General features: G+C 42.8%; 1 protein-coding gene across 1 annotated transcript in view; it reads right to left on the reverse strand.

Moving 5' to 3' along the window:
* The window catches only part of LOC112656250 (neutral ceramidase), an 88488-nt gene extending 69003 nt beyond the window's left edge, over positions 1–19485 (reverse strand). Inside the window, exons 1-3 of the mRNA XM_035706146.2 lie at positions 19386–19485; positions 4091–4206; positions 656–787 (exon numbers count right to left, since the gene is read on the reverse strand). Coding sequence (XP_035562039.1) covers positions 656–782 — 127 coding nt within the window. The 5' untranslated portion in view covers positions 783–787; positions 4091–4206; positions 19386–19485. The remainder of the gene's footprint in view (positions 1–655; positions 788–4090; positions 4207–19385) is intronic.
* Between the last annotated feature and the right edge of the window lie 5316 nt (positions 19486–24801).

The following is a 24801-nucleotide window of genomic DNA, read 5'->3' on the forward strand; positions in this document are numbered from 1 at the left end:
TATATATATATATATATATATATATATATATATATATATATCAAGAATTGCCTAATCATCCATTCTAGCTTCTCTTGAAAACTCTGGGGATCTGAGTCCATGTGACCCCATGACAACTAACAGTTGGCACTCAGGAGGGGCTGCAGATCGTTGCCCCACCCTGTTCCACCTCCTCACTCCACTTCATTTATAAAACTTGATCGGCCTTCCTAAGAATTTGAGTTCAATGCTTTCCACAGACTAGTTGATATTCAATGGGTCTTTCATTCTCCTTTTGTCCCCAAGAGAAGATGATGCCCAAGAAAAGTCAAAGAGAAAGACAGGAGCATGGGGCAAATGCTCACTTTACTGGGCCTTGAAGAATTCTGAATAGGGCTTCAGTCAGTGGAAAAGTGACAGATGAGTCAGTGCCATGTCAGAATGCCTGTCAACTGACTATTTGGGGGCAAAGGTAAACTTGATAAAAATTGCTATCAATGCAGAAAGGGCAATTAATGTAAAGGTGAGCTGGCCATCCTAGGCTGCTTAAGTACACACTGAACAGCCCTGTTATCGGCATTATCAGCAGACACTGTTCTTTGCCTTGGCGTCCCCAGTAATCAAGAAACTTCCCACAGGCTAGGAATAGCACCCAAGAGAGCCCACTACAACTTGCCTTTGTGATTTTCAATGGTCCCACTGGTGATAAACAGGAGGCTGAGAAGGGCTACCGTGACAGCGGTCATCATCACGAGCAGGAAAATCAGGAACGTCTCTAATGTGGAGAAGGTGCGTTTGGCCATCTCTCCTGAGGAAAAGCAGAAATGGATGAGGCAGGAAAAGACAGGATCACAAATTAAAATGAATGTGCTTTGAGCTGCCCCAGCCCGTGATGTCTTAGTGCCACCGCACAAATAGATGATAGTGGCCATGGCAGGTACAGAGCATACCTGCCACTAGTTGCATATGCCAAGCCATGGCAGACAAGACCAGTCAATTACAGCACTCGTTGGTGAGCTCAGATGTGGTTTCCAGACTCTTCTCAGCACAGTGCTCATTCTAGAAGCCACCACTCACCATTTGGCATTAGCAACTAAGCTAAAATGTATGTGTATCCCTTGGCTGCATCATACTGTTTTCGTTGGTGGTGATGATGCTATCTGCACACGGGTCGATGTGGGAACACTTCTGTCGACAGGGGTGATCACCCTTGGTTAGGGCTGTCCCCTATGGTCATGGCCTAAGGAAAAGGACCTTGTCTATAAGGAGGTGTCTACACACAATTTTGGCCTTTAGGGATCCCTGGGTGGCGCAGCGGTTTAGTGCCTGCCTTTGGCCCAGGGCGCGATCCTGGAGACCAGGGATCGAATCCCACGTCGGGCTCCCAGTGCATGGAGCCTGCTTCTCCCTCTGCCTATGTCTCTGCCTCTCTCTCTCTCTCTGTGACTATCATAAATTAAAAAAAATTAAAAAAAAATTTTTGGCCTTTAAATTCCATTTGCTAACTTTCAGTTAATATCTAATGAGAAAAAGGTATGAAAGGGAAGGTGGCCTCTCTGGTCTCAAGCCAGGCATTAGGAAAATCTCCCTCTTCTATCATCAGAAAGATCCCATACATTTTACAAACCCTGTCAAAGGATGAAGACAAAGACAAAGCTGCAAAGACAATGCCCCTGTGTTCTACAAAGGCAGAAAATGTCCTTACAGATCCCTTAAGATACTTTAGGAGTCAGAGTCATCATCACTCAGACTATGGAAGCTAAAAATTCACATATTGTAGGAGAAGGTATAATATGGTGGTTAAAAATTGGATTTTAGGGGATCCCTGGGTGGCTCAGCTGTTTGGCGCCTGCCTTCGGCCCAGGGTGCGATCCTGGAGACCCAGGATCGAGGCCCATGTCAGGCTCCCGGCATGGAGCCTGCTTCTCCCTCCTCCTGTGTCTCTGCCTCTCTCTCTATATATATATGTCTATCATAAGTAAGTAAGTAAATAAATCTTTTAAAAAAATGTATTTTACTTTCTGACTCCAGAGTCCAAATCTCATTTCTGCCACTTACTCAGCAACCTTGGGAGATCCTCCCCAACACTGAACCTTGGTTTTTCCATCTGTAAATGGGGGTGTGATGATGATGATAATCTTAGTCCCCACCTTATAGAGTTCTTATGAAAATGAGATGACAAGCAATAATTTGTTTGTCCTGTAGGTGTTCAAAATGTTTGCAGTTATCGTTAGGTTGCAAAACAGCAACTCTGCTCCTCACTGTCCTCGAAGGGAGTTTAAATGAAGCTGCATTAAAGAATTCTTGGAATCACAGGTAGGAACTTCATAGCCCATTTTCTCAACCCATACTTCAGGGAACCATAGCAATGAGATGGGATTAGAGTCCTAGTCCTAGGACGTGCTGCCAAGATGGGTATTATGTGACTCAGATGCTACCCCCACTCCCGCCAAGTTACAAATTCCCTCCAAACAAGTGTGCTTAGCATGGCCCAACTTTCTGTTTCAATTTGATTTAGTTGACAAGATAGAGGAGCTTACAGTTCATCTGTAAAAAGAGAGTCTACATTTACAAATCTAAACCCTCAAGTTTCCTTTCAAAATAGTTCATAAACCGTGGCAGCACTGAGTCAGCATTCCTGGGTGCCAAGAGCTTGTAGAACATAGTAGCTGCTGTTCCTTCAGAGGGGGCATGCGTCCTCCAACCCACCACAGACTCTTCCCAGTGGCCCTTTTCTATCTAAGTTACTACCTTATTTTGTACTTATTTTATTTTGCAATCCCTGGACTGGAGTTTATTTATTTCTTTAAAGATTTTATTTATTTATTTGAGATAGAGAGAGAGCACAAGAGGGGAGGAGGGCAGAGGGAGAGGGAGAAGCAGACTCTCCGCTGAGCAGGGAGCCCAACGTGGGGCTCGATCACAGGACCCTGAGATCATGACCTGAGCCAAAGGCAGACGCTTCACTGACTGAGCCCCCAGGTGCCCTTGGACTAGAGTTTAAAAATCAGTCTAACAGCAAACATTTCACAGGTAAGGCTGAACTGGAAGTGAACAAAGAGACTGGCACATCTTCCTAAATTTCTTGGTCATTAGTACCCTTTCCTTGTCCACTTGTCACCACCATGGTCACTTTCACTGCTACCATCAGGGACAACTTCAAATTTAAGGCAAAACAAATTAGTTCTGATCTCGGTCCCAACATTCACTGTCAGCCCTCAGGAGTCAGGAAACACTTCTAACCTGTGCCTCTGAAACTTGGACGATCCAAGTACATTTACTAGTCCGTAGCCGCTAGCTCAGTGGCAAACCTCAAACCCAGTGTACCTAGTTCTTTCTAAAAACTTTGGTTTCACTCATCTTCCTCCTGGCTGGGAGAGTTGCTGCTCCACCAGGACAATTCAACAAGGCCGAGCGGCAGCAGACCTCCCGACCCCAGAGCATCTACACGCACATGGCACATACGTGTGAATGTGGCCACATGGTAGGAGCCTATACAACACACAGACATGGCTCCAAATCACTTTTTTGTGTGTGTGTGTGCTAGTTTTATTCTTCTGAACTGATTACCACCAGCAGCATTTTACACAAGTCAACAGTGGCACTTGATCTAACATTAGAGTTTCCGGCTCTAACTCCGATTTCCATCATGTACTTCACGGGTTTCACTGCCCTGTTGCCAGAATTACCACCAACATTATTACCTTTCTTTTTTAACCGGTTCCACTATTTATTTTTCATTGATGACTACAATCTGGATTCAAATCTAAAGCAAATGCCTTGTCTGCCTTCGGAATACACCATGGAGAGCTGAGCTAATGGTTGGAACTCAAAAGATTTGACATTTCCCACTGGTTCTCGCTTGATCTGGCACAGTTTGCAAGCCCAGTGATGAGGCTGGGACACAACAGCAAGCCACTTGCCACATCTCTACCATGCTGAGGTCTCTGTTTTTCAAGATCGTGAGAGTAAAAAGGTAATAATTTGGCAAAACGGGTTTCCAAAGCTAAGAAAACCGAGTGAAGCTTTTTGCATTTCAGCAAGATCTCTAAGACAAAGGGATGATTCAAGACCCCTCCCTCCCTCTCCAAGAAAATACAAATACTCTTACCTGATTCAACCAATCAAAAGAAATCCTGCATCCAGTAAGGCAAATGACCATCCAGAATGTCGTTCCTTTCCCCCCTGCACGGTGCTCAGCCAAGATTTCTCAGCACGTTCTGAAACCTAGTGAGGAAAGATGTTCACAGTCATGCCCAGGAGAGTAGAGTTCTCATTAGCATACTGGTGTGGGCTTGGTGCAGGACGAGATTAAAGTGTATTGATAACAAGAGCCGTCTGCAAACTCTCCCCTGGGACAGACTGATACTGAGGTAAAAGTTGCAGAAGATCTGCTGGGCTGAAGGTCATTGACTTCAGCATTTACACACCTCCCCAGCACAGCAAGCTCTGTGCGAGGTCTGTAACCTAGAGCACCAAAAAAAGAGCACCTGCTTTATTTGCCTCTGGTCACTCCACCAGTGCTCAAGAGGCATTGATGATGCATGCTGGACATTAGTGTGGGCTACAGCTCACGTTGAGCTATGTGTACACCAATTTCAGGTGAGGAAAGTGATTTTAACTCTTAGGTTCTTGTGCATAAAAAGAATGTGAAGGTTTAGGTGAACTGAGAATGTGAATAATGAATATACAACAGGCAAGAATGCTGTGCAACCATTAAATAATTTAATGACCTGAAACTCCTTGAAGGTATTTTAAGTTTAGAAGACATTATAATCCTGTTTTTAAAAAGTATACATTATTTATATATGTGTGGTCATGAAGACTACAAGAAATCACAGCAAGATTTTAAGCTGTAATCTGGTGATACGATTTTGAGTGAATTTTGTTTTCATTTTTTCATGAAAAATATTTTCTGTAAGAGCCGTGCACAGTTTTGTAATGGAGAAGATAAAATGTGTTACCTCCTCTTGAAGGATGTATACTGTATAACAGCATGGAGTTAAACAGAGGCCCAGAAGAGGCAAAGAGAGGAAGAAATAGGCCAACCCCCCGCCTTTGGTTCCTACAAAATCTAAGCTGTCCAGGAAGCAGTTGGAAGAACACATAGGCCTCTTCATGTCTTGCAGAGTTAAAAGAGACCAGCCCCCAAAGTCCAGTGGAAAAACTAGAGATAGAAGTGCCTTCCAATAGTGCATTTAGTAATGTGGCTTAGCTACTTCTCTGCTACACAAGGGGGGCTGGAGGGGCAGTTTGGTTTTTTTTTACATGCATTTATGCTAGAATTCTTGGTGTCAAGGAGCAGAGGTCAAATCCAGGTTACTTAAGCAGGGCAGGGAAGAGAGAGAAGTAAATTCACTGGAAGGCAGCAAAAGAAGTTGAAGACACAGGCTCTGGAAGGCCAGACATCAGGGCAGATCCAAGTGGCAGGAGCTACCGCCATGGAGATGGATCCACTCCAGCTGCGGTAGGTCTCTATGTTGCACCACTTGGGATTCAGTTCCTGAGAGACAGCATCTGACTGGCCTAGCTCAGAGCATAGACACATCCTTTCATTTGAGGAGAGACGGAAATAGTCCTCTCAATAAGACCATCATCTCCACAGAGAATGGGTAATTCTCTAGAATGAAATCAAGGCAGGTAAAAACAACAGACATCCACTAGTGACTTGCCATGAGATTGTCTCCCAAAGTTCACCCTAACAGTGGGCCTCCAAACTGTACTTTCCATTCCCCCCACCCCAGACCTCGCCACTACTTTCCTCCCCAAGGAAAGGAGCCCTGCCATGCTCATTCACACCAAGACTTAGAAGGTGGTCACCCACAGTCTAGTCCGGTAGAATCATTGTAACCAGAGTTGTAGTAGATCACATATCATTTCTTCCAGACAATATGTGAAGAACCATCCCTAAATACCAAGGGTGAGAACTGGGTGAGGAAATGCCGAGGGTGAGGAAATGCCGAGCGCTGCAGCAGAGCCAGTGGAGAAGTGATGTTGGGTCAAGGGGATTTGCAGTGCCCATCAAAACAGCGGGCTCCTGAAGCCAGGAGTAAAACTACCTGGGGGTGGGGGGAAGATAACATCACTGCAAATATTTTAACTTGTACATATATTTTATTTCTGTCTGAATGGCCCTCAGATAAAGCTTGTTTGCTAGGATACAGATAATTGTCCTACTCTACTCATTACACCAAGACATGCACGCATACACTACCACCCCTTACAGATGAGGAAACACACACAGAAAGGTTACATGGCTTCTAGAACAGGAAAGGATGGTTAAAAGGGAGCACGGTTGAGCAATACTTATTGCAGGATGTGAGCCCAAGTCTCCAGATTCCTAGGCAAGATCTCTTGCTTCTCACCAAATTCTTACTGTGTCACTTTGATCGGGGCCCTGGCATCGCAGCCTCTGGAGATAAGCAATTCCAAGTGGCCACTCCTCGTTAGCAGGTGATGAAGCAAACCATGCACTATCACAGAGGGAGAACTACCCTGCAGAGGGCAGAGGCAGCTAGAGAGAAACACATGAACTGTATTCAACCCCCAAAATGCTTCTCCCAAAACCCCAACTCATAAACCATCAAACAACACCATCAGTTTTTTTACTTATACCTACAGAGTAGGGGCCTTCAAAGGCTTGATGCTGACTTTCTATGCTCCATGCTAATCGTCACATTCTTTTTCATTCTTTGCTCCTTGCAATAATTGAAGAATAAATTATTTTTAAAAAGTATCTATTATTTCATGAAGCATCCATATTGTGGTCTTTAAATACTTTTTCTTACTAAAGGGAACAAGAGATCCTTGAAGAAATGGCTAGTTCTGGGTCTGGGGCAAGAAATACACAAAAGAAACCTGCAACATGTTTTCATACAAGGAATTAATGAAGCCAAGATGATGATAAGATGATTAGAATTATGTAAAAAGATAGAAGTTCCCTCTCAAATGGGTCAATTTGGGCATCAGTTAAAAAAAAACTGCAATAGATTGACACAAACCAAATTTGCTTAAATCCATGATGTCATAGTGATACTTAAAAACAACCTCATTGATTACCTGTAAAAGATGCTACCTTTAAAATAATGAATTCCAATTTGTTTTTCTGAAAACTGGTAAGAAATAAAGGCGGCAGGGGTGGGGGTGCAGATCAAGAATGTCCTCTGCTTTTCCTATATAAAGGCATCTTGAGATGCTTTGGGAAAGCCAATCATTGATGAGGGATAATATCTCACACTTGAAATATTCCAGCCAATCAATGAAGAAAGAATGACATCAAGAATCTAGATGTTTTGCAAACCCTTAGTGAAAAGGTGGACTCAGGCAGTGATCATCAACTGGATGCTTATGTCACTAAAAGAGAGACAAATGAATATTATAAGCCTCTGAGTGATGTGCTCTTCTCAAGTACTCTTACCAAAAAAAAAAAAAAAAAAAAAAGAACCCTAAATTAGATCAGCCTCTATATCCAAGTGCTTATTTATGGAAAATACAAAAGACAACCAACTATAGTAGAAGACACTGTGAAGATGCATAGAGCAAGCACAATCCAGACTGAGAAAGGCTCTGTAGGACAAATGACCCAGTTTCTTTAACAAAGAGATTGTTAAAGTGGAGTGGGAAGGAGAGGTGAAGAAGTAAGAGGATAAGGAGCAGGAGGGGAAGGAAACAGGAGGAGGGGCAGAGTGGAGAGGGGAGAGAAAGGCAGGGGAGGAGAGGAGAATAAAGGAGAAGAAACTGCCGATTAAAAGAGGCTGAAGAGACGTGTCAATCAATTTATGCTGTATCACCCAAACCCTCATTATTTAGAACCTTATTCAAACTGGTTTTGAAATTTATGAGACAATTGGGAAAATTGGAACATTGCCTAGATATTTGATGATATTAAGGAATTATTATTAAGAATGTGTGTATGATAATGAAGTTGTAGTCAGATCTTTGAAATAGTCCTGTCTTTTAGACATATTCTGAAACAGATTTTTTTTAAATAAATAATATCCAAAGTGCAAAGATTGATGAATGGATGGATTGGCAGATGGATGGATGGATGGATGGATGGATGAATGGATGGATGGATGAGTGGGGGGATGAATGAGTGGGGGATGGATGGATAGGTGGATACAGAGATGGGTAAATGGAAGAGTGATGGACGGGTCGGGGGCTAGAATGATGGGAAATAAGCTTTGCTCTTTAGTATGCCTGTGGAGGGAAGAGATGTGGTTTAAAGCGCTGTTGGTTCTATAGAGGGCTTCCCTCAACACTCTTTCTAAACCTGGGTGGATGCCAACACCAGACGCTCATTTGCCTAGAGTCCCAGATGCAGTTTCAGTTCTGTCTTTGAGATGCACTAGTGTGAGATTTTGATTCAGAACTGAGCCACATAGGAAGAGACACTCAATTGTACATCTGTTTGGTTGGTTTGGATCGTGGCAGCATGACTGAGACAGTAGTGTGGTGACTTCTTCTAGATACTACAACCCCTTCTCTATTTCAGGACCATGACCAAAGCAGCCCATCCCTCAGCAGCTCAGGTCTGTATTTAAGTCGACAGGTTTTTCCTGGAAGTTCAACCCCAATTCTCTGTTTTGAGTCTTCACGATGATTCGGCAAGTTATCTCCATCCCCTAATAAATCCTGTTTCTCTTGAGCTAGATGGAGTAGATTCTGTTATCTCCAACTAAGAACCTGCCCAAGCTGAATCTCATAAAAGTGAGCATTGGACCTCCCTTTGGAGAATATATGCATTCCAATCACTGGACACTGTGTAGGCCAAGCTGCCTCTGGGAACATTTTTAAAGTTAAAAGTAATGAGCAGTCTAACACAATGGATTCTTCATTAGGTCAGAAAAGAAATTAGAAATTAGTTTTAAGTACACAGGGCTGCCATACTGTGTACTTATGGTAGGATACCTACTACCTCATACATTTTTCAAAGGACTGAAAAATCCCTTTGAAACTCAAAGCAGTCCCATTATCAGCTATTTATAGATTCACCATCATACTTGTCTCCATTGAATCTTGACCTCAAACCTCAAGCAATAGAAAAGAGGTCCCTTCTGTTCCAAGCTGGAGAGATTGTTCCTTATTAAACCCCTTCTGCACCTGTCATATGTTGAGCTTGAGAATGAGGCTAATGGATGTACTTCACTGCAGTGGGGAGCCCAGTTTCCTTCTATAACGGATGTCCCAGCTCTGACCACAGTGGCAGAGCAGAGGAGGAAGATAGTGTGCAACAGAACAGTGCACTGTGGCTCTCCTTCCCTGGGAGGTTCACAATGCCCTTGTTCCCAGCAATTTTTACAATCCTGCTTTTCTTACAGAAGAAGGTAGATAAACTTCTCTAGGGAAGCAGAGTTTCTCTCCCCAAATTTGCCTCAGTCCTGATTTTGATTCAAAGAGCAAAAAATAAAGGCAAAGATTGAATATACAAGAAGGACTGGAATTTGGAATCTGAAGATTGAGGCTTTTTTTCTCAGTGACTCTAAGCTCTCTGTTTCATTCTCCTTATTAGAAAAATGGAGACTAACAAAAACCTACCTTGCTGAAAGGTTCACACAGACAACATATATTTTTAAAGTTCTTTGCTAACTCTACAGCTTGCTGTGAATGAGTTTTTAAATTAGGCTGACTGTAGATGCCCAAGAGTGGTAGTTCTGTGCATTTAGCCTTATAACACAGTTCTTTTCTGGGTGGTTCTAATGATCTTCCCAGTAGAGTCTTACAAACTCAGTGTCCGGAAGAAGGAGTGTCCTTTGCCATTTTGGAAACATCCAGAGAGTTTGAAATGTAGGTAAGACTGGAAATGAAATTTTTCCCTATTTTCTTACTTTTAGAAAACCAACGTGGGGCTATGTAACCTTTACAGAGTGTTTGGAAATTATTCTCTTGACGATTTATCTTTTTCCAAAACCACGGATAGGAATTTATTACATTTGGCAGTGACAAATTTGACCTGTTTGCCATACAAGACTATGAAGGCAGATTGGGGGAAAACAGGCTGCAGTTGCATTTATCTTCATTTTAGGGACAAGGTTACAACATCTTTTGATGTAACTCATTTCCTCTATGTAAATCTCAGATGCTTAGCATCTTCCATCAGCACAGTGCGTTTGTGGAAAAAATACCACATTGTTCACATTATAGGGATTCCAGAAGAAGAAGATAGAGAAAGAGGGGCAGAAAATGAATTTGAAAAAAATAATTGCTGAAAACTATTCTAATCTGCGGAAGGAAATCAATATCTAGATCCAGGAAGCAGAGGGACCTTCCCCTCCAAAATCAACCCAAGGAGGGCCACATTGAGACATGGAGTAGTTAAAATGGCAAAAGTGATAAAGAAAAGATCTTAAAAGCAGCAAGACAAAAAAAGACAGTTATATATTAGGGAAATCCTATAAGGTTATCAGCAGATGTTTCAGTACTTTGGAGGCCAAAGGGGAGGGGCATGATATATTCAGAGCACTGAAAAGAAAAAAATCTGCAAACAAGAATACTCTACTCAGCAGCACTGTCACTTAAATAGAAGGAGGGATAGAGTCTCAAAAAAAAAAGTTTTGCAGACAAATAAAAACTAAAAGGAATTCATGACCACCAAACCAGCCCTATAAGAAATATTACAGGAGACTCTATGAGAGGAAAGGGAAGAATGTGAGAGTGTGAAAAGACAAGGGATTTGTAAAATTAAAGATGTAAAATAAGACACCATAAGCCTAAAACATGGGGAGGACAGGAATAAAGAATGGGTTAAAACTTAAATGACCATCAACTTAATATAGACTGCTACATGCATATGTTTTATACAAATGTAGTGGTAACCACACGTCAAATTCAAAATAATAAGTATGCAATATGAATAAAGAGAAAGTAACCAAAATATATCACTAAAGAAAGTCAACAAACCATGAAAGAAAGCAGGAGGGGAAAAGATCAGCAAAAACCTATATAAACAAACACAAAACAAGTAGCAAAATGGTAATAAATACATACCTATCAATAATTACTTTGAATATAAATGGGCTAAACTCTCCAATTGAAAGACATAGGGTGACAGAATGGATTAAAAAACAAAACAAAACAAAAACTACAAGACCCATCTATATGCTGCCTACAAGAGGTCATTTCAGACCTAAAGACACCAGCAGATTGAAAGTGAAGGGCTAGAGAAATATTTATCGTGCAAATGGAAATCAAAAGAAAGCCAGAGTAGCATCACTTATAGAGGACAAAATAGACTTTAAAACAAAGACTGTAACAAGAGGTGAAGAAGGGCACTATATAATCGTAAATGGGACGTTCCAATAAGAAGATATAAGAATTATAAATATTTGTGCACCCAACTGGGAGCATCCAAATACATAAAACGGTTAATAACAAATATAAAGGAAACAATTGATAGTAATACAATAGTACTAGGGGAACTTAACACCCTACTTACATTGATGAACAGATCATCCAAAAAGCAAATCAACCAGGAAACAATGGCTTTGAATGACACATTGGACCAGATAGATTTAACAGATATATTCAGAACATTCCTTCCTAAAACAGAAGAATATACATTCTTTTCAAGTGCACATCAAACATTCTCTAAAAGATCACATATTAGGCCACAAAACAAGTCTCAACAAATTGAAAAAGATCAGAGTCATACCATGCATCTTTTCTGACCACAATACTATGAAACTAGAAATCAATGACAAGGAAAAAATCAGGAAGAAACACAATTATGTGGAGGTTAAATAACATGCTACTAGACAATGAATGAGTCAACCAAAAAAATCACAGAAGAAATAAAAAACTATATGGAAACCAGTGCAAATGAAAACACAGCAATCCAAAACCTGTGGAATGCAGCAAAAGCTATTCTCAGAGGGAAGTATATGGCAATACAGGCCTATGTCAAGAAGCAAGAAAAATCTCAAATAAACAACCTAAAGTTACACTTAAAGGAGCTAGAAGAAGAACAAACAAAACCCCAAACTAGCAGAAGAAAGGCAATAATAAAGACCAGAGGAGCAATAAATGACATAGAAACTAAAAAAATCAATAGAACAGATCAATGAAACCAGGAACTAGTTCTTTGAAAAGATCAACAAAATTGGTAAACCTCTAGCCAGACACATAAGAAGAGAGAGGGAGAGAGAGGACCCAAATAAACAAAATCACAAATGAAAGAGGAGAAATAAACAACTGACATCACAGAAGTACAAAGGATTATTAAGAGATTATGATAAATTATATGTTAACAAATTGGACAACCTAGAAGAAATGGATAAACTCCAAGAAACATATAACCAACCAAAACTAAAACAGGAAGAAATAGAAAATTTGAACAGACTAATTACCAGCAATGAAATTGAACCAGTAATCAGAAAACTCCCAACAAACAGAAGTGCAAGACCATATGGCTTCACATGCGAGTTTTGCCAAACATTTAAAGAAGGATTAATACCTATTCTTCTCAAACTACTCCAAAAAATAGAAAAGGAAGTAAAACTTCCAAATTCATTCTATGAGGCCAGCATTACCCTGGTAACAAAACCAAATAAGGACATCACCAAAAAAAGAGAACTACAGGCCAATATCTCTGATAAACACAAATGCAAAAATCCTCAACAAAATACTAGCAATAACTGAATCCAACAATACATTTAAAAAAAATCATACAGCACAATCAAGTGGGATTTATTTCCAAGACACAAGTGTGGTTCAATGCTCACAAAACAACCAATGTGATATGTCGTATCAATAAGAAAAAGGATAAAAACCATATTATTATTTCAGTAGATGTAGGAAAAAGCATCCATGCATGATGAAATTCTCAACAAAGTAGGTCTAGAGAAATATATTTCAATAAAATAAAGGCCATCTTTGAAAAATCCACAGGAAACATCACACTCAATGGGGAAAAACTGAATGCTTTCCCTCTAAGGTCAGGAACACAACAAGGATGCACACTCTCCCTATTATTCAACATAGCAATGAAGTCCTAGCCACAGCAATCAGACAGCAAAAAGAAATAAAGGCCTCCAAATTGGTAAGGAGGAAGTAAAAATTTCACTATTCGTAGATGACATGATACTATATATAGAAAACCCTAACAACTCCACTAAAAATCTACTAGAACTCTTGTTTATTGAGAGATTTTTGATACTGCTTTAATTTCCTTGCCGGTCATGGGTCTGTTGAGGTTCTCTATTTCTTCCTGTTTCAGTTTTGGTAGTTTATTAGTTTCTAGGAATGCATCCATTTCTTCCAGATTGCCTAATTTGCTGGCATATAGTTGGTCATAATATGTTCTTACAAGAGTCCAGAGCCAGATGGCTTTCCAGGGGAATTCTACGAAACATTTAAAGAAGAATTAATATCTATTTTTCTGAAGCTGTTTAAAAAATTGAAATGGAAGGAAAACTTCCAAACTCATTCTATGAGGCCAGTATTACCTTGATCCCCAAACCAAAGATTCCACCAAAAAGGAGAATTACAGATCAATATCTCCAATGAACGTGAATGCAAAAATTCTCACCAAGATATTAGCCAATAGGATCCAACAGTACATTAGAAGGATTATTCACTACGATCAAGTGGGATTTATTCTTGAGCTGCAAGTATGGTTCAATATCCACCAATGAACCAACGTGATAGTCCACATTAATACAAGAAAGGACAAGAACCATATGATCTTCTCAATAGATGCAGAGAAAGCATTTGACAAAGTACAGCTTATTTTCTTGATTAAAACTCTTCACAGGGTAGGGATAGAGGGAACGTACCTCAATATCATAAAGCCATCTATGAAAAGCCCACAGAGAATACCATTCTCAATGGGGAAAAACTGAGAGCTTTCCCCCCAGGGTCAGGAACACAGCAGGGATGTCCACGCTCACCACTGTTGGTCAACATAGTACTGGATGTCCTAGCTTCAGCAATCAGACAAAAAAGAAATAAAAGGCATCTGAGTTGGCAAAGAAGAAGTCAAACTCCCACTCCTCACAAATGACATGATGCTCCATGTGGAAAATCCAGAAGACTCCACCTCAAAATTGCTAGAACTCATATAGGAATTCGGCAAAGTGGCAGGATATAAAATCAATGCACAGGAATCAGTTGCATTTCTATACACTAACAATGAGACAGAAGAAAGAAATTAAGGAGTCAGTCCCATTTACAATTGCACCCAAAAGCCATAGGATCCCTGGGAATAAAGCTATCCAAAGAAGTTAAGGATCTGTACTCTAAAAAGTATAGAACACTCATGAGAGAAATTAAGGAAGACACAAAGAAATGGAAAAACCTTCCATACTCATGGATTAGAAAAACAAATACTGTTAAAATGTCTATGCTACCCAGAGTAATCTATACATTCAATACAATCCCTATCAAAATACCATTGACTTTTTTTCACTGAGCTGGAAAAAATAATCCTAAAATTTGTATGGAACCAGAAAAGACCCTGAGTAGTCAGAGGAATATTGAAAAAGAAAACCAAAGCTGGTGGCCTCACAATGCCTAACTTCAAGCTGTACTACAAAGCTATGGTCATCAAGACAGTGTGGCACTGGCACAAAAACAGACACATAGATCAATGGAACAGAACAGAGAACCCAGAAATGGACCCTGAACTCTACGGTCAACTAATCTTCCACAAAGCAGGAAAGACTACCCACTGGAAAAAAAGACAAGTGTCTTCAACAAATGGCGCTGGGAAAATTGGACAGCCACATGCTGAAGAATGAAACTGGACTATCTTCTTACACCATACACAAAATAGACTCAAAATGGATGAAAGATCTAAATGTGAGACAGGAATCCACAAAAATTCTAGAGGAGAACACAGGCAGCAACCTTTGTGACCTTGGCCATCGCAACTTCTTGCTAGACCTGTCTCCAAAGGCAAGGGAAACAAAGGCAAAGATGAATTATTGGGACTTCATCAAAATTGAAAGCTTTTGCACAGCAAAGGAAACAGTCAACAAAACTAAAAGACAACCAGCAGAATGGGAGAAGAGATTTGCAAATGACATATCAGATAAAGGGCTAGTATCCAGAATCTATAAAGAACTTATCGGGCAGCCCGGGTGGCTCAGCGGTTTAGCGCCGCCTTCAGCCCAGGGCGTGATCCTGGGGTCCCGGGAATGAGTCCCACGCCGGGCTCCCTGCATGGAGCCTGCTTCTCTCTCTGCCTGTGCCTCTGCCTCTCTCATTCTGTGTCTCTCATGAACAAATAAATAAAATCTTAAAAAAAAAGAACTTATAAAATTCAACACCCCAAAAACAAATAATCCAATCAAGAAATGGGCAGAAGACATGAACAGACATTTCTCCAAAGACAAGCAAATGGCCAAACAGACAGATGAGAAAATGCTCCGCGTCACTTGCCATCAGGGAAATACAAATCAAAACCACAATGAGGTACCACCTCATACCTGTCAGAATGGCTAAAATGAACAATTCAGGAAACAACAGATGTTGGAGAGGATGTGGAGAAAGGGGAACCCTCTTGTACTGTTGGCATGAATGCAAACTGGTGCAGCCATTCTGGAAAATAGTGTGGAGGTTCCTCAAAGAGTTAAAAATAGGTCTATCCTCTGACCCAGCAATTGCACTACAGGACATTTATTCCAAAGATAAAAAATGCACCTGCACACCAAAGTTTATAGCAGCAATGTCCACAATAGCCAAACTATGGCAAGAGCCCAGATGTCCATTGGATGAATGGATAAAGCAGATGTGGTGTGTATATATATATATTTTTAAAGGAATGCCTCAGATTTCTGAACATTGTTTTTGCATCCTGTGACTTTACTGAATTTATCAGTACTAGTAGCTTTTTAAAAATATTTTATTTATTTATTCATGAGAGACCCAGAGAGAGAGGCAGAGACACAGGCAGAGGGAGAAGCAGGCTCCATGCAGGGAGCCTGATGTGGGACTCGATCCCAGGACCCCAGGATCACGCCCTGGGCCGAAGGCAGATGCTCCACCACTGAGCCACCCAGGGATCCCCTGCTGCATTCCTATACACTAATAATGAAGCAGCAGAAAGAGAAATTAAGAAAACAATCCCATTTATAATGGCACCAAAAACAATAAAATATTTAGGAATAAACTTATCCAAAGAGCTAAAGGACCTGAACTCTGAAGACTCTAAGACACTGATAAAAGAAATTGAAGATGATACAGAAGAATGGAAAGATGTTCCATCTCATGGATCAGAAGAACAAATATTGTTAAAATGTCTATACTACCCAAAGCAATCTACAGATTTAATGCATTCCCTATCAAAATATCAACAGCATTTCTCATAGAACTAGAAAAAAACATCCTAAAATTTGTACGGAAACACAAAAGACCTCCAATAGCCAAAGCAATTAAAAAAAAAAAACTGGAATTACCACAATTCCAGATTTCAAGTTATATTACAAAGCTGTGGTGATCAAAACAGTGTGGTACTGGCACAAAAACAGGCACACAGATCAATAGAACAGAATAGAAAACCCAGAAATAAGCACACAATTATATGGTCAATTAATCTTCAACATAGGAGGAATAAATATCCAATGGGTAAAAGATGCTCCTTCAATAAATGGTATTAGGAAAACTGGATAGAAACAGGTAAAACAATGAAACTGGAACACATTCTTTTTACCACACACACACAAAATAAACTCAAAATGGATCAAAGATCTCAATGTGAGACCCGAAACCACAAAAATCCTAGAAGAGAGCACAGGCAGCAATTTCTCTGACATTGGCTGTAGCAACGTTTTTCTAGGTATGTCTCCTGAGGCAAGGGAAATAAAAGTAAAAATAAATTATTAGGACTACATCACAACAGAAAGCTTCTGCACACTGAAGGAAACAACCAAAAAAGCTAAAGGGCAACCTAAGCAGTGGGCGAAGATATTCACCAATGACATGTCTGATGAAGGATTAGTATCCAAAATATATAAAGAACGTATACAACTCAACACCAAAAAAAAAAAAAAAACCCAAAATATTTCAATTAAATGTGGGTAGGAGACATGAACAGACAATTCTTCAAAGCAGACACCCAGATGGCCAACACACACGTACAAAGATGCTCAACATCACTCGGCATCAGGGAAATACAAATCAAAACCACAATGAGCTATCACCTCACACCTGTCAGAATGGCTGAAATCCAACACAAGAAACCGCAAATGTTGGTGAGGATGAGGAGAAAGGGGAAACCTCTTGCACCACAGGTGGGAATGCAAACTCGTGCAGCAAGCAGTAGGGAGGGTCCTCAGAAAGTTAAAAATAGAACTACCCTTCAATTCAGGAATCACACTACCGGGTGTTTACCCCCAAAATGCAAAAAGACTAATTCAAAGGATACATGTGCCTCCATGTTTATTGCTGCGTTATTTACAACAGCCAGATTACGGAAGCAGCCTGAGTGTCCATTGATGAATGACCGGATAAAGATGTGGTGTGTACACAGCGGAATCCCGTTCGGCCATTCAACAGAATCTTGCCATTTGCAACCACAGGGTGGGCCTAGGGAGCACTATGCTAAGCAAAATCAGTCAGAGAAAGACAAATACCACACGATTCCACTCATATGTGAAATTTAAGAAACAAAACAAAGGGGCAAAGAGAGAGAGAAACCCAGGAATGAACTTGTAAGTATAGGGATCAAACTGATGGTTACCCGAGGAGGGGAAGAGGAGATAGATAGGGGGAAAAAGGGGGAAACCTACCACCGTGTCCTTTGATAGAACTTGTGGGGGAAAGGACCAAGAGAAGCAGAAAGTTTGCTCATATCAAAGTCTAGCCTGACTCAATGCTCCCTCCCGCCCATGGGGGTTAAGAACAACCTGAGTAGAGCTTGACATGAAAGCATATCGTCTATCTTGTTTGGGGCCGAACCAAGCCTGAGGAGGAATGCTGCCTGGCCGAAAATTGCTTTTTTCCCTTCCCAGAGCACACACACTGGCCACCGCCCTGTACCCCCACCCTCATTAGAGTAGCCAAAAAGCAAAGAGGAGGGGGAACTGGACCATCCCCATGCTGGAGAGTGAACACACCCCATTTCTCACATTCTCTCTTGGCCGTGATTTGTCTAACTCCTTCCCAAGGGCAATCTACTTAAGATCCAGGGGGAAATGGGGAACAATTCTTGCTCCTATGTATCCACCTGGAGGGATAATGCCTGCAGGAGGACTTAACATCCTGGGCTTGTCATTGATCTGGGATGGTGATGAGGGTTAGGTGGCTCCAGGAATACCCCTGCTTAGAGGGAGTGGCTCCTGAGATGAGAGGAGGTGTCTAATGTGCCCTGTGCTGTGTGGGGGGCCAGGGCCAAGCCTGTGCCTGAACCGGAAGCTGAGGGACAGCTTGGGCTCTGAGGAGCTGGGGTGGGCAGTAGGGTGGGCAGCTCCCCCCTGAGGGAAGTCAGGACTCCAGAAATGCAAGAGGCCAGCCCAGACTTTGCTCATAACTCTAGGAGAGAAGCCAGAGCTCAATGACGGGGTAAGGCCAGACAGGAATCTCAAGCTTGTGGGAGCCAAAGGTAGGATCCAGCTGAGATATGGAGCCAGCACAGGGTCCGGCGGCACTGAGATCTAAGCTAACCAGATGTGGCCCAACTGCAAGGGGGCGGTGGTCTTGGGGAAAGACCCAGATGGCCTACGGAGCTTGTGACTCCACATTATGGGTCAGGAGATTAAGGAGACTGGCACGGGTTGGGCTGACTAATCACACCAGGACGCGAAGGACAACACTGACACTTATCAAGCCAGGCAAGGGGGACAGATATTTTTTAAGAAGTAAAAATAAAAATAAAATAACACGAATGTACTGAACTCATAGTATGTTCCAGACACTGCTCTAAAACATTACATGAGTTACCTCATTGAGTACCCACAGCAATTTTTTGAGGATGGCATTATTCCTATCCTCATTCTACATTTGATTTAAAAAGAAAGAACAAGGGATCCCTGGGTGGCGCAGCGGTTTGGCGCCTGCCTTTGGCCCAGGGCGCGATCTTGGAGACCCAGGATCGAGTCCCACGTCGGGCTCCCGGTGCATGGAGCCTGCTTCTCCCTCTGCCTGTGTCTCTGCCTCTGTGTGTGTGTGTGTGTGTGACTATCATAAATAAGTAAAAATTTAAAAAATAATAAAATAAAATAAAAAGAAAGAAAAAAAAAGAGTCCTGGAGACATGAAACCAACAGCCAAAGCTCATACTCTCAGTAAAAGACCAACCATCCGTCCTTTACGCGTAGTTGTCTGATATTCTTAGAGTAACGGGGACACAGTACCTACAGAGCAGTCGAAATCACAAAGCGAAGAAGAAACCAGATATGGAGACTCCGGAGAGCGGGAGGAGACAAGGATTCCACGGCCGTCCCCACGAGGTGGAGAAGATACAGTACTTGCCTGAGGTCATGGTGATGGAGCCTTGAAGCACTCGTCCATGTCGGTCGTGTGCTCCTTTGTGGGCATCCGGGGAGGTTATGCTGTCTGGGCCCCTGGCAGTCACTGGTCAATGGGCTGTGAGTGGCAATGACATGTGTCACTTGCAGACTGAAGTATTTAGCGCAGAGGCATTAAGAGGGGGTGTGGGTTCTCCATGATCTCTCTTCCTCTGCTCTGGTGACCCTGATAACTGCCTATTCCAGATGACAGGTTACACGATCCCTGAGTCACCACTTGGAAGACATCTACTCCAGAGACTCACCAGACCAGGAGTGCGCTTTGCATAAGCAAGAAATAAATGCTTATGTGTTAAGCAATGATCTTTTCCCCACAGCGAGCCCCCCACCCATTTTGATGAACATAGTCCCCTGGTTAACACCAGTGAACGAAGAAGACTCCTCACTTGGCAAAATCTTGGATCTTCTTTAACATTCCTTTCAGTCCAGCAAGTGTCACAAGGGGAATGGTTTTATTCCGGGGTGACCGCGTAAAGAGAAACGAAATTTGACCCATATCTTGTACCACCCCCAGAAATTAACTCAGAATGGATCGAAGAGCTTAAACGTAAGTGTAAAACTCCTACAAGAGTGGACAGGGGAGATCCTTAACGTTAGCCCTGGCCGTGATTTCTTGGACATGACACAGAAAGCGTAAGTAAGCAACGTGAGCAGAAATCAACACGTGGGATTCCATCAGACTGAATCTTCTACACGGCCCAGGAAACCACCACTAAAATGAAAAGGTAATCTATGGAATGGGAGAAAATATCTGCAAACCATATATCAGATAAGAAATTAACCCAAAGTATTTAAGGAACTCCTATAACCCAATAACAAGAAACAATCCAATTAAAAAACCAGCAGAAGAACTAGATTTTTTTCCCCAAAGAAGACCTCCAAATGATAAACAGAACATGAAAAGGACTCAACGTTCCCTTTCAAAAATATACTAAGATCCCGCCAGTTCAGAGGTCACATTTCAGGGAGTCTCAACTCCAAGCCGTAATTACACATATAACACGTCTCCAGGTCACAGAAACTTCAGAAATAAAGTCTGCATTTTGTCTGCGCAGAACTTACTGACTTTTAATTTACAAGCAGTCCTAACCAACCATTCTTTTTCTTCCAATCACAGAAAATCAGAACGGTCCAGGTCTCTAGAAGGCGGTAAGCGTGGCCGGTCCAGGAGCTTCACGGGACAACGACTCAGCCATGACACTGGTCAGTGGCCAGAGCGACAACCTGAGTCATTTTTGCTTGACAATCGCTAAGACAGCAGGAGAATGTGTGCCAGATTTGAAAACATCCCCTCTGAGATTTTTTTTAAAAATGTATTTAACTTTGGGGTCTTCAAGAAAGCAGCCCCACGCTGTAAAGCTGTTGGAAATATAAGGCGAGAGACAGAGACAAAGCGATAACTGGACTAATGCATTTTGAAACGCTATTGTGAGTTGGGAGGACTTTTTATTTTCTGCATTTTGCTGAACCACATTAAAATGTTTTGCCATGATCATGTATTACATCTGTGATACAATGGTAGATTTTTTTCCCCCCAATGGAAGAGCACAGGATGGGGAAAAGGCACGTAGAGTAACTTAATTTTCCAACGAGGCTGATAAAAGGAGGTGCCGTAGTCCACTCTTACGTGTTCTTAAATGAAGACTAACCACTACAGAACATAGGGTTCCTGGTCCTTCTCTTGGCTTTATAAGGCAGACCGTGTCCCCTGCAGAGTCCATCGTAGTGGAGCTCGTAAGTCGGGTGTCCCATCCCAAGGCACTTGCAGAAATAACGAAGCGCCAGCTAATTCGGTCAGGACTAAGGGAAGAGAGCAAGTTCTACTGCTTATTCATTTCACTAATCAGAAAACAGGCTGAGCTGCCTTTTCGTGCCCTGATAAGCTGAACTTTGGATGCACCATGAGAGATAAAGGTTCTTCTGAACTGGATCGTTAAGGGGGTGCTTACATAAGAGGACCGATACCACCAAGTGGCACGGCGCTGTGGCCAGCTTAGTGAGCCTGTTGCCTCACAGCCGAGTCCAAAGGTAAAGGCGTAATGGAAGGCTAGCATGTTTTCCATTCCAATGTGTTAAGTCCAGGGTTGATACGTTCAGAAGATCTGACTACTGGTTGGGCCTGGGCGCTGACCAACTAGCGCAGGTGCCCGGGTAAACAGCCGGCGGAGCTGGAACCGGTGCGCTCCTGCTGAACGTCAACGAGTCCAAGCCCCGTAAATACGGTCAGTCGTCATCAGAGGGAAGAAGAAAAGGCGCTGCAACCCGTTAGGAAGGAGGCCGGCCACGAGTCCGTGGGTAGTGGGTCTTACACGGCCCCTCGTGAGCTCCACTGTAGGAGAGAAGCATCAGGAAACTGGTGTGTTCCGGACAGGCTTGCCCGCATTGCTGAGTGAGGAGGCTGCCTCCAGCCCAACCACAATTCCTGCCACAGTGAAGCAGAATTATGAGACGGAAGACACCTTGCTCCAGTTTGGACAGGTGACAAGCCGAAGAGTCCTTGAAAACCCTTCGGAGGGAGAAAAAACAAACTCAACTTGTAGAGGAGGAAAATGAGATTCGGAGGAATGCTGAAAATCTTGCCCGGGGAAGAGAGAAGCTGACTCCATCCCACCCACACTGAGGCAGAGCGAGGCAAGCGGACACATTTATCAGCAGCTTCCCTAGGTGTTGAGTGCTTTCCAGCAGGTAAGCAGCTGAGTGAAACCTGCAGACGCAGCACGACTGCCCAGATACGACGACAAATGACACAGCAGGTAGGTAGGGATCAGTGAAGACGGCCACGGCCCGACGCGTGTGCTCACCTGAAGGGCACAGCCACCACTCGCCGGTGCCTCAAGGAAGTAAAGGCCTCATAGTGAAGGATCTTTCCTTTTTTTTTTTTTTTAATAAGGTTGGAATCAATATCTTTCATGTCTACAATTTAATTTTTTTTAAGATTTTATTTATTTATTCGTGAGAGACATAGAGAGAGGCAGAGACACAGGCAGAGGGAGAAGCAGGCTCCATGCAGGGAGCCCGACATGGAACTCGATCCGAGGTCTCCAGGATCACGCCCTGGGCCAAAGGCGGTGCTAAACCACTGAGCCACCCAGGGATCCCCCTCCTTTTTTTTTTTTTTTTTTGTGAAAAGTTAGTAACATGGAGCTTATCTGAAATTTCTCGATTTTCAAATGTAGGCAAATGATTTTTTAAAAAATACATAATCATTCACACATTTTATCATGATCATAATATTTTAGCAAACATTGCTTCTTCCATTTAAATATATTCCAGTGGAAAAATAAATAAATATATTCCAGTGCCCACCAAGTACCAGACACCGTGCAGGACCTAAAGAATAGAATTCACAAGACAAAATTCCTGCTTCTCAAAATCTTACAGTCTCAGGTAAGCTAGAGATGATTACCAAGTAATTATAATCCTGGGCTGTGTGTGCCTCGGGGGTACCTAACAGGGAACCCCAACTCAGACTCGGAGGGAGTCAGAAATGGCCTTGCCAGGGAAGTGATACCTAAGCGGAGTCTAGAAATGTGGCTGTTATCCTAATGCATCAGGTAGCTACGGCTGCGTAACAAACCACGCCGAGCCGGATAGCTTAAAATAACAGTCTGTGCAGCTCATGATTCTGTGGGCTAGCAACGCGGCCGGGCCCTCGGGGTGGTCCTGCTGATTCGGGGCTTGTGAAGGCATCAGCAGAGAGCTGCTGGGTTGGCTGGGGCTTGGCTGGGGCTGCTGGTTGGGGACGGCCTCCCCGGGACAGCCCATGTCTGGTCTACGTGGAGTCTCACCCTCCCACGGGCTAGCCCAGGGTTGTTCACATGACAGCGAGTGGAAACAGGTGAGCCTCCTCCAGGGCCAGGCTGGGAGCTGGCGTGTCGTAACTTCTGCAGCATCGTACTGACCAAAGCAAGTTCTGGGGCCAGCCCAGATTCATGGGGAGGGGAGCCGGTCTCCACCTCTTGACGGGAAGTCACATCACGCAGAAGGTGTGGATTCAGGGAGGGGCGGAGAACTGTGGCCGTTCTGGCAATCTAGAAGGCATGGCAGGTGCAAAGTGGTCTGCTAACACGAGAGCAGAGAAGGCAAAGGGGGTACCGAGGAAGGACACGATGAGCGTGGTCAGAAGAGGCAAGTTCATGAAGGTCCTACCGTGGATGCGGCCCAGTGAAACAGCAAGATTTTTTTTTTAATCCAAAAAATAAAAATAAAAATTGGGTTAAATAAAAATCTTTCTCTCTGCTGATTAGATGGGGAATGCGGGACAGGTGCAGTATAAATAAAATGCAAGGTTTGAACATAAGCATCTTAAATGAAACGTTCTGGGGGCTGGCAAAAAGGGTGTATCTTATCTAGTTTGAAAAATCAAGGAAGGCTTCAGGAAGGAGATGGAATTGAAGCCAAACTTTGGGGATAAAAAACAAACAACAGATTTTGCCGCGTAGAGACGAGGATGCTAACCTATCAGGGTCGGCTCCAGTGCAGGGGAAGGAAAGCCCCAAATATATACGGGGCAGGCAGCGGGGTTTGACTACACGGAGCGCAGCGGTTCTCAATCTTCCTCTACCCTAAACTTCTGAAAGACGATGTTCCTACGTGACACTCCCACATTCGTGTCCCGAGTGCGCCAGGCTTCGGACGGGATCCGGTGTTGGGAAGACGGCCGGCCCTGAGAGCCCAGCCTCTCCTGCCCCTGGTCCGCTCTGACACTGAGCCTCAGCTCCACGCACGTAGGCTTCGGGGGGGAGCAAAGAAAGAGGCCGCTGAAGGGAGAGGCTATCGGATGTTCTAAGATGCCAGGTTGGGGGCCCCTGGCGGGCTCAGAGGGTGAAGCGTCTGCCTTTGGCTCAGATCATGATCTCAGGGTCCTGGGATCAAGTGTCTCATTGGGCTCCCTGCTCAGCGGAGAGAGTCTGCTTCTCTCTCTTCCCCCTGCTCATGCTCTCTGCCGCTCTCTCTTAAATAAAAAATAAAAAATGGGATCCCTGGGTGGCGCAGCGGTTTGGCGCCTGCCTTTGGCCCAGGGCGCGATCCTGGAGACCCGGGATCGAATCCCACGTCGGGCTCCCGGTGCATGGAGCCTGCTTCTCCCTCTGCCTGTGTCTCTGCGCCTCTCTCTCTCTCTCTCTGTGACTATCATAAATAAATAAAAATTAAAAAAAAAAAAAAAAAAAAAAAAAAAAAAAAAAAAAAAAAAAAAAATAAAAAATAAAAATGAATGTATGAATGAATGAATGAATGAATGAATGAATGAATAAATAAATAAATAAATAAATAAATAAATAAATAAATAAATAAATAAAATCTTTAAAAAAATAAAATAAATGTCAGGTTGGGGAATCTTCACTTTGTGAATGCAGGAA

This window comes from Canis lupus, chromosome 26 (genome assembly GCF_003254725.2).
Source record: "Canis lupus dingo isolate Sandy chromosome 26, ASM325472v2, whole genome shotgun sequence".
In the NCBI taxonomy this organism is placed as follows: domain Eukaryota; kingdom Metazoa; phylum Chordata; class Mammalia; order Carnivora; family Canidae; genus Canis; species Canis lupus.